This window comes from Microtus ochrogaster, linkage group LG2 (genome assembly GCF_000317375.1).
Source record: "Microtus ochrogaster isolate Prairie Vole_2 linkage group LG2, MicOch1.0, whole genome shotgun sequence".
Lineage (NCBI taxonomy): Eukaryota > Metazoa > Chordata > Mammalia > Rodentia > Cricetidae > Microtus > Microtus ochrogaster.
In genome coordinates this window covers 50,792,721-50,803,217 of record NC_022028.1, presented here as the reverse complement: position 1 = coordinate 50,803,217, position 10,497 = coordinate 50,792,721, and the positions used below count along the sequence as shown (strand labels likewise).

Here is a 10,497-nt window from a genome sequence, read left to right as displayed (position 1 = left end):
GCCACCATCGCCCGGCCCCAACTTCCTTTTTTAGAATAAATTTCTGACAACAAAATGGCAGATCCCCTCTCCCCTCCCACCCCAAGCTCTAGCGGTTCCCTCACCCTCTCTACTCCGGAAGACCTTGCTTTGCTACTCCACTTTCTCGGAGCCAATTCCTCTTCCTTAGCTCTTCCTAGGGGAAATGGCTGTTTCAGAGGGCTCTCCTGCCCCCAAATCCCAGTCCAACCTTTGGCTTTCTCACAGAGGCCAGGGTTCTGCATGGTTAAGGCTCAGGTTCAATGTCCTGCAATGCACTGGGAAGCTTCCCCTCTGTCAACTCTAGTTACACTGTCTTCTTCCTGCCACACCACTCTTCCCCTTGAAGTTAAAGTTCACCTCCGATCTCTCTGGAAGTCCAAAGGCCTTTTCTCTGTATTGCTGTCTTTCAGTGGGCTCTCCTATCTGAAATTACCTGCAGGCAGGCTACACTGAGAGTAAGCTATAGTTTCAAGAAAGAAAGAGAAAAAGAAAGAAGAAAGAGAGAAAGTCTTTGTTGATGGACCAGCAGAGAAAGGCATGGGCTGCTGCACTGGGCACAGTTTCAGTCAGCACCTATGGGGTGGAGGAAGATAGCCAGCCCTCCCAGGGGTCCTCTGGTCGCCACACTTCACTGTGACATGAGCTCGTGTTTTAGTGTGTCTACACACACATAAATACACTTTTTTAAAAAATGAGATCTCACTATGTAGCCCTGATGGTTTGAAACTCACAGAGATTTGCCTGTCTCAGCCTCGTGAGCAGAGATTAAAGGTGTGCATTACCACACCCAGCTCAAATAAATAAATGTGTTAAAATATATATGGTGCCTTCCGTGTAGGACATCCATCAGAAGGGCTCTAGGACCCCCTGGGAACCTCAAACCATTGATTTTTTCAACTCAGGTTGGTCGATGCGTAAGGATGTAAGGGTGATCTGGCCTCAGTAGCCATGCTCCTTTAAACTTAAAAAAAAATACTGACTTATTTATTTTGTGGGGAGGGTGGTACACTCACACCACAGCATGCAAGTGGGGGTCGGAGGACAACTCTCGGGAGCTTGATGGGTCTCGGGAACCAAGCTCAGATGATCAGGCTCAGCAGTAAGTGCTGTTCATCACCTACAGAGCCACCTTGCTGGGCCTGCCATCAGCTGCCTTTGACAGACAGGGTTGGTGATGTCCTGGCTGGGCAGGTAACCTCCATCCCTTGTCATCTACAGCACACTTTCATTCTATGGAAGCTGCAAAAACTTTGAGGAAGACCCTGCCTTCATGGGATGAAGACCTTTCCAGCCAAGAGGATGTGCAAGCTTCTACAGTCTTCAGTAAGGGAGGTACAGCCTTCTTGGGGTAAGGATACAACCGTTCCCAAGCGAGAATGTGTAAAACTGGGGCTGGAGAGACGGTGGGTGGTTGAGAGCACCTGCTGCTCTTGCGGAGAACCCAGGCTCAGTTCCAGCATTCACATCAGTGCTCGTGACTACCTGTATGGAACTCTGGTTCTCCAGGGGCACCAGGCATGCATGCGGTGCACGTGTGTGTGTGTGTGTGTGTGTGTGTGTGTGTGTGTGTGTATACTCACACATGCACGGATAATAAGTCTTTTGAAAAATATGCAAAACAACATGAACCCAAAGACACCAACTATTTATGCTTCCAATCCTCACCCTCAGTGAGCATTTAGAAAGCCCTTGAACTGTGACCCACAGCTCTTAGATGCTGGGCACACAGCAAGCTACAAAACCAAGTCTCTGTTTAATGGAGGTCACATTTCCAGGGGTGGCAATGGGTCACAGACAAGTCTAAACCTCAGCACGCGGGAGAGCACTGGCTAGAGAGCAGAGTGGTGCAACCACCGCCCAAGATGAGTGCTAGGGTGAGCCATAAGGTAAGGGAGCATGGGCTATCGAAAGCCATAAGGAAGTAAGTTAACTGCAGGATGCGGGGGAGAGAAAACAGTCACAGCAAAGACCTTGTCTTGGGGTAGAGTGTTCAAGAGTCAGCAAAAGACAATGGACGCTGTGCTTGGAAGAGGAGAGCAAGGAAGGGTCAAATGAGGCGGGAGGGATGAATGCGTGGAGCCACTCCTAAGGCGGAGACCTTAAGAAGTATGGATTTGGGGCTGGCAAGAAGGCTCAGCAGGTAAAGGCACTTGTCACCAAGTGTTAGATTCCCAGGACCTACATGGTGAGAGGAGAGAAACACACAAACACACACACACAGAGACACACATAGACACATACACACATGGAGACACAGACAGACAGACACACACACATATGCACACACAGACATAGACAGACAGACAGAAAGACAGACACACACAGAGCCTCGCGTTTCCCACACTGCCCTTGAACTCATTGTGTAACTTACCTCTTGCCCCCTCCCTCCCAGCAGGTGCAATCACGTCTGGGTCAGAAGTTGCACTCTGGGCCAAGTGTGATGGGAGCCCCGGCAATGAGCAGAGGGACAGACATGATGTGAGTTATATTTTAAAAGGCTCTTTGGCTTCTGTGGGAAGAACAGGATTCGAAGGAGCAAAGTTGCAGCAAGGAAAAATAAAAGTCTGCCATAGGGTACAACGGAGGCCGTGGGAGAGTGCTTGCCTGGAATACACAAAGTTCAGGCTCCAATCTTGAGTAGAAATTATTGCCTGGGCGTGGTGGTGCTCATTTTTATCCCAGCACCCAGGGGCAAGTAGATCTCTGAGAGTCTGAGGCCAGCCTGCGCTGTATAGTTCCAGGCTGGCCAGGACTACATAGTGGAAACTCTATCTCTAAATAAATAAATAAATAAAATGAAAGGGGTGCGATTCATCTAGATTAGGGTGACTGTGTGGAGGTGGGGAGAAAAGGTTCAATATTCTTGGCTCCCCTATCACATATTATTTCAAATATTACCATCAGGTGACTGTGGCTTTTCTTTGGGAAGAAATCCTGGATAGAAAACTGGATTAAGTGGAGAGAACAAAGAGCAGGGATAATAGGGCATTTCAGAGTTGAGCAATGTTAAACATGCCCCTTGGGAATCAGTGTTATTTAACATTTCATGAATGGTTTTAAAGAAGGAATTCTTTGAGGCGATTCTAGGTACATAGATTATCCTTTCTTTTCCAGGTAGCAAAATGTCAAGTCCACAGGGAGCATCTAAGCAGGCGCCTTAGTAATAGCCCCGCATCCCAGCACTTAGGAGGTAGAGGCAGTAGGATCAGGAGTTCAAAGCCAGCCCAGGATACCTGACACCCTGCCTCAAAACAATAATGATAAAAACAGGGAGTGTGATGGTTGGTCTCAATTGTGAACTTGATGAGATACAGAACCTGAGGGGTGCTGGGGGGGGCGGGTGAGACAGGCCTCTGGGCCTTCCTGTGGGGTTATCTGGGAAAGGCTAATTAAGTAGGAAGAGCCACTCTATTGATGGGTGAAGCCATTCCCTAGGATAGGATACTGGATTGTCTAAGGAGGATGGGAGCTGAACACAAGCATCCATCTCTTTCTGTGGCTGTCATGTGACCAGCTGCCTCAACCGCCTACTCCTGGGCCTCACCCCTCCACGACGACTGTAACCTGGAGCTGTGGGCCAAGAGCAAGCCTCTCTCCCTTAAGTTGCCCTTGTCGGGTATTTTATACATCAACGGGAAAAGCGACCAAGACAGGGACCACATTCCAGAACCTTTCTAAAACCATATAAGTAATTGCAAAGTGGACATTGTCTTGCCACAGGGCCACGCATAAAGTGGTTTATGCAGGAGAAGATGATTTAGATGCTAGCTTTAAGACAGTGCACCCTGAGCCGGGCAGTGAGGGCATACTCCTTCAATCCCAGCACTCGGAAGGCAGAGGCAGGCGGATCTCTGTGACTTCGAGGCCAGCCTGGTCTACAGAGTGAGTTCCAGGACAGACTCCAAAGCTACACAGAGAAACCCTGTCTTGCAAAACCAAAAATCAATAATAATAATAATAATAATAATAATAATAATAATAATAATAACAACAACAAAAAGATAGTACACTCTGAACTAGCACCAAGGAAAGAAAACTAGAAGTCAAGAAAATTATCCTTCAAGTTACCAAAGGGGCTGGAGAGATGGCTCAGTTATTAAGGTGCCGGCCGTGGAAGCATGCGCTGTCTGTAACCCTAGTACTAGCGGGGATGGAGACAGGTGATGTCTCACTGGCCAGACATTCTAGGCAATCAGTGAGCTTCAGGGAGAGACGCAGGCTCAAAAGGTGAAGTGATAAACATCAACCTTTGACCTCCACACGCATGTGCACTCACTGCATGCTCATTCACACACATGCACAGACATACATATGCCACACATGTACCAGACTTTAGCTCCCCTTTTCCTCTAGGAAGGAGATCTTGCTATGAAGCCCTGCCCATGCAGGCCTTGAGCTTGCAGCTCTTCTCTTCCCTCAGCCCCTGCCCCCACCAAGCGCTAGAATTACAGCCATGTACTATCCACAGCATGATGTCAGCTCCTCTAAAGTCGACAAGGCCAGCAATAGTTCATTTAGCACAAAGACAAAGGACCCTGGAGAGATGGCGCAGCCTTAAGAGCACTGGCTGCTTTTCCAGAAGACCCAGGTTCAATCCCCAGCACCCACATGGTGGCTCATCACTGTCTAGAACTCCAGTTCCAGTACATTCATAAGGCAACATACTCGTATATATAAAATAAAAATAAATACATATAAAAATGATGCAGGATGTCCTTCTGTATATGTGTTGCTTTTATTGGTTGATGAATAAAGCTGTTTTGGCCAATGGCTTAGCAGAGTAAAGTCAGGTGGAAAATCTGAACAGAGATATAGAGAGAAAGTAGGTGAAGTCAAGGAGATGCCATATAGCTGCCGAAGGAGGCAGATGCCATGGAGCTGCCAAGGAAGCAAAAGGTAACAAACCATGAGCCTCATGGTAAATATAAAATAATAGAAATGGGTTAATTTAATATGTAAGAGCTCGCTAGGAATACGCTAGAGTCATTGGCCAGTGTTGTAATTAATATAGATTCTGTGTGATTATTCGGGTATGAGCAGCCAGGAAACAAAAGAGCACTCTCTGTCTACATAAAAATATCAAGAAATAAAGAAAAAAATATCACAGAAATAAAGACAATAGCATTAGTTGCAACAAGACTTCAGTATATTCTTCTCTTGTACAACATTATCCTGAGAGTCAAATAACCACCATCTTCAGGACTTAAGCTACCTGCTTGCAAAGGATTATCACGGATGGCAGCTGACATCCCCTCTTAGATGGCAGGGAGGGATGGGGAGGCCCTGGGACCCTGACCTGGGGGGCCAGATAATCCTCCCAGTCATTTGTACAAAGTTTTGGCCTAGGGGCTGGATAGATGGCTCAGTGGTTAAGAGCATTGCCTGCTCTTCCAAAGGTCCTGAGTTCAATTCCCAGCAACCACATGGTGGCTCACAACCATCTGTAAAGAGGTCTGGCGCCCTCTTCTGGCCTTCAGGCATACAGACAGAATATTGTATACATAATAAAACAAACAAACAAAGTTTTGGCCTAACTGAACAAGGTTTTGAGGTTTGGGGGCGGGGCTAGAGTACACAGGCTGGCAAAGGGCTCCATGCAGGTGGCTATGGGGAAGCAAGCATCCATGCTTGATGCAGACTTCCCAGTGCGGCTGTTTAGGGTCGCCCACGCTCCTGAGCTAAGCCCTCACACGATGTAAGTCAGCCTCGTTAACCCATCCGCTTCCCAAGGTGAGCTTTGGCGTAGTCACGCTCTTGTTAGTTATTAGGAGAGGCAAAGACTGTCCAGTCCCCTTCCCCTACTCCCCCATCCCTCCACCCCGAGGAAATTGTCTCCACTTTCTCAGGGGTTAGTGTAGAGTGCTGGCAGGTAAGATGACAGAAAAGGCCAGCGGTGGTGGCACACTCCCAGCTCTCCGGAGGCAGAGGCAGGAGGATCTCTGTGAGTTCAAGGCCAGCCTGGTCTACAGAGTGAGTTCCAGGACAGGCTCCAAAGCTACACAGAGAAACCCTATCTGAATTCTCCAAAATGTTAAGCCAGCAAGATGGCTGGCTCAGGGGGCTAAAGGGGCTTCCTGCAAAGCCCAAGGACTTGAGTTTGATTCCCTGGACCTAAGTGTAAAAAGAGAGAACTGAATGCTGCAACTTGACCTTCTCCACACTACACACACACACACACACACACACACACACACACACACTGTACACATGCACAAATAAATGTAATTAAAAATAAAAACTTTTCAATATTTAGAACCCATAGGGTGGTTGCATGGGGTGGGCAACCTGTACAGATCCACAGTCCCTTGTCCGAACAAAAACTTCTTTGGAATAGGAAGTACCCTCCCTCCATTTTCCTCCAGCCCACCCTAGGACAGAAACACCCCAAAAGAGGAGTCATTAGCATGGCGCCAAAACGGACAACACGCTAACGTTGGATTTCATTTTGTATCAAAATAATATTGAAAAATGAATCTAAAAGAGGAAGATTTATAATTGATTAATAAGGGGAGTTAAGGATATTGGGAAGGGAAGGGGTTCATCTTTCATCTTCCTCATCGGTGCCTTGGGGACGTCCGACATCCTTAGCGGACATGGTACTGGAAATCTGAACTGGAAGGGAGAAGTCCTATTTCCTCAGCATGGTTTCTCAGTATCTGCGTCCTCATAACCAGGACGAGACCCGAAGAGGGGATTATATCACTTGAAGCACGGAGTTCAGTTAGCAGAGGAGAGAGAGGTTCTGAGGAGCCAACTGCTGCTCAGGCAACAGTTACCCACCCTGGGCCACAGCCAAAGATATCTTCTAAGAAATTGGGATCATAAGGGAACAAGGGGGAGTAACAACCCTGGGTACCATTGAGTTGGGAGCCGTTCAAAAATGGTCTACAGTTATCACAGGAGGCCTTACTTGTAGGTTAAAGGTTTCTGTATATAAATGTTCTGGTATCTCATTACCGTCCCCTCCTCCCCAATGACACCCAGAACCTTAGCCCGTCAAAGGCAGTCTTCATCTCCCTTTTCTTTCTTCCCTTACCTGGCTCTCTGCTTCCACTGAGTAGGAACTTTCAGCCCCGCCCTCCTGCCCATCGAAGCCCCGCCTCCCCGGCCCACCTGTGTGCCCAGCCCCTGACGTAGCCGCGGGGCTTCAGCGGCCCGCAGGATCCCAGATTCTCATTGGTCCATCCGTCCACCGGCCTGCGCAGCCCACCAATGGCAACGCCGCTGGGCGGGGGGGAGTGCCCACATCCAAGATGGCGCCCCCAGGAGCTGGGAGCGGGTGACCGGCGGCGGGGAAGCGGCCTGGGCTGGCCCTCAGATTGCGGGGTCCCGGGGGCCTGTCGCGGGGCGCCCCCGTGACCCACCGACCAGGCCTACCCCCGGGGCCGGAGCAATGGCCGCCGAGAACAGCAAGCAGTTCTGGAAGAGGAGCGCCAAGCTGCCGGGGAGGTGAGCCCAGGACGCTGAGGGGAGTGGGGCTTGGACCCAGAGCCTTCCACATCCTGATCCCCGAATCCCGCTGGCCTGCGGCGCCCCCCGAGGCCGGAGGGTTGGAGTCGGGGTGGCCCAGGCTCGAGCAGCTGTCTCTGAGAGAAGCCTGGCCGGCTTGGGTGTGGGGTGCAGGCTGAGGTCTGGGGCGGGGAACTTCGGCTGGGAGGTGTCCGGGGACCCTGTGTGGGGGCAGCGGAGTTGGGGGAGTTGCCGCTGTCAGCCTGGCCTTGGAGGACCACCTGCACCACCGCTTCCTACTTTCTACAGAACTCCTCCGGGGTCACCGACAGCACGGGTGGCTGCTTGCGTGGGGGTGGCCCTTGGCCTGGGTCCCCCTTTGGACTCCCCAGGGGTTCCAGTGGGCTAGCCTGGGGCAGGCCGGCAGGGGTGTGAGCCGGGAAAGTGAGGGGAATTCTCAAGCCTGACCTTACTTTGTCTTGCGTTGACCCTTTTCTCAGAAATTATTGCAGAGTGGTCCCAGGATGGAGAGTAAAGTTACTCCTTTGGCATTTTTTTAATCACTTGTGCAACCCAGTTTAACCTCTTCCACCCGAGAAGTACTGTTCCCTTTGTGTAGACGCACTACACTCTTTCAGTCCTGTTTTGGTGGAGAGCAGGCCTCCCAGGCAACTGATTGTCTTAGTGTTTCTTTCTCTTCTTGGTGTGTGTTGACATTCGGAGGTCTGTCAGTCTGCAGCTGGTTTACTGCTTCAGTTTGTTTGGGGTGGCGCCTTGAAAAAGTGAAAGGAGTATGTGTTTCCCTACAGAATTTATGGTTTCTTCCTGCCACAGCTACTTAGTGTTAGCATTTCTGTCTGGTCACGTTCCGATCCCCACATGTTGTCTTTCCTGAGTGATTTATGTAGTCTCTTCCTTCAGGTGGAATCCTTTGACCTGTAATTCCCCTCCCTCCTTCCCTCCCTTCTGCCTCCTTCTCCTCTCCCTCTTTCTCTCCGTCTCTCTTCACACTGTTCAAAGCAAACACTCTACCATTGAGGCTAAGAGAGCGTCAGTGTGGGCTGTGGAACTTGTTAGACACGGAGAAAGTTTAGGAGCCCGCTTTCAGCAGCACACCGTAATCGAAAGCCAGGGATGGCAAAGGTAGCGTGGGATTAAGGAGTTGTGGGGTGGCGGTGCTCACACACTGTACAGTGACACTCTGTGTTTTTAGATAAAGCTTCACTTCCTGCCACTGATTTCTTTTCCTTCCTGCTTGAGCGAGTTCTCCAGCTGTGTCTCTGTGAGTTTGCCACGGCGGGATCATCATCACGCTTTGATATCTTAGATAGTGATCAGTGGAAAAAAACGGTCCTGTCAGGAAGCAGTGGTGAGGCAGTGGGAGATGGGTGGTCCTCGTGCCTTCTGACCGCCAGATGTGGGGCATTAATGGCCTTTTGTTTTCTTAATTTCCTCTCCAGGACCTATAGCAAGTCAGCTTTTTAAAAGTACTGCTTCAAATAATTATGTTTATTTATCTGCTACTTCATTTGTAATGTGTGTGGGTGTGTGCCTGCCACCGTGCTCGTGTGGAGGTCAGAGGACAGTCTGTGAGAGTCAGTTCTCTGCTTCTTCCTGTGGATCTCAGGGACCAAACTCAGGTCATCAGGCTCGGCAGCCAGTACCTTTACCTGCTGAGCCATCTTGTTTGTTTTGCTTTTGTTTTTTTTGAGACAGGGTTTCTCTGTGTAGTCCTGGCTCTCCTGGAACTCACTCTGTAGACCAGGCTGGCCTAAAACTCAGAGATCCACTTACCTCTGCCTCCTAGTGCTGGGATTAGAGGTGTGTGCACCACTGCCTCCGGGGCTGAGCCCTCTTATTGGCCCAGAAATATTACTCTTGCTGTATAGGAAGAATTTGCAGTTCCTTCAGACCTCTGGCTTCTTTTCTCATTTTTTTGGGGGCGGGGGGTGTTGGGGTTTTTTGGAGCCTGCCCTGGAATTAGCTCTTGTAGACGAGGTTGGCCTTAAACTCACAGAGGCCCGCCTGCTTCAGCCTCCCGATTAAAGGCGTGCGCCACTGCTGTCCAGTTTCCTTTCTCATTTTGAAACAGAGCAGTAGAGGCAAGAACTTTGGAGTTCAGGTTATTATTGTTGTTGTTATTCAGATTCTGTTGTCAGTATGATTACCAATCTGTCCAGGCTGTTTTCTAATCTAAAAACCGGGAATAAAAACCCTTCCTCAGGGTTCCTGGGAAGGCTAAATGAAATGCCCCGTTTGTAAAGAACCGCAACAAGGTTTGTTTAGTCCTTCAGACTTGGACCATAAACAGCTATTATTGACCACACTGCTTTTATTAGAGCAAGGAGACACTTAGAAGGATGTTTCCCAGCCCCCCCCCATTAGCTTTTTTCTTGTTTATCATTGAGGCATAAGAATGTTGCCATGATCCATGAACATTTTTAATACCTTGCCTGGTGAGGGACAATTGAGAGTCCCAGAGCTAAGGGGTGTCAGGGAAAGCAGGTGCTCACTTCCATAGATGGACTTAGACTTCTGAACCCCTCAGTCTGGAAGAGAGACCTTCTCTCCTGGCTTGGCAGATGAGTGAGCAAGTGCAGGGGTCCCCACGTGGGTAGTTTGAAAGATGAGGAAAGCTCAAGCCTGGCCTGCTACTTCCCGTTTCTTTGGCCCGGATGGAGTGAATTTGCTGACAACAAAGAGAAGTTAGAATAGCCCTAATTTAAAGCAAACAAAGCTTTCCTTCAATTTTCTTTATTTGTTTTGAGCCGGAGTCTCACTACTTAGTCCTGGTTGCCCTGGAGCTCACTACAGAGATCTGGGCTGGCCTTGAACTCACAGAGGTCTGCTTGCTTCTGCCTCCCCTGGACTCCTACTATGCCTGGCTCTTTAATATTTATTTATTTATTTATTTTGTTTTTGTTTTTCGAAACAGAGTTTCTCGTAGCTTTGGAGCCTGTCCTGGAACTAGCTCTTGTAGACCAGGTTGACCTCTAACTCACAGAGATCTACCTGCCTCTGCCTCCC

At 49.3% G+C, this 10,497-nt stretch overlaps 2 protein-coding genes across 3 annotated transcripts in view; one reads left to right on the top strand and one right to left on the bottom strand.

The window, feature by feature from the left end:
* Tmem217 (transmembrane protein 217) overlaps positions 1-7,134 on the bottom strand; it is a 34,447-nt gene extending 27,313 nt beyond the window's left edge. Inside the window, exon 1 of one of the 2 annotated variants that reach the window (XR_001229234.1) lies at positions 7,058-7,134. The gene's annotated coding sequence lies outside the window, so the exon portion shown is untranslated. The remainder of the gene's footprint in view (positions 1-7,057) is intronic. The other variant, XM_005360324.2, reaches the window with a different exon arrangement.
* Positions 7,135-7,275: 141 nt separating this feature from the next.
* Positions 7,276-10,497, top strand: part of Tbc1d22b (TBC1 domain family member 22B) — a 56,268-nt gene continuing 53,046 nt past the window's right edge. The window contains exon 1 of the mRNA XM_005360322.2: positions 7,276-7,470. Within this exon, the coding sequence (XP_005360379.1) occupies positions 7,415-7,470 (56 nt within the window). The 5' untranslated portion in view covers positions 7,276-7,414. The remainder of the gene's footprint in view (positions 7,471-10,497) is intronic.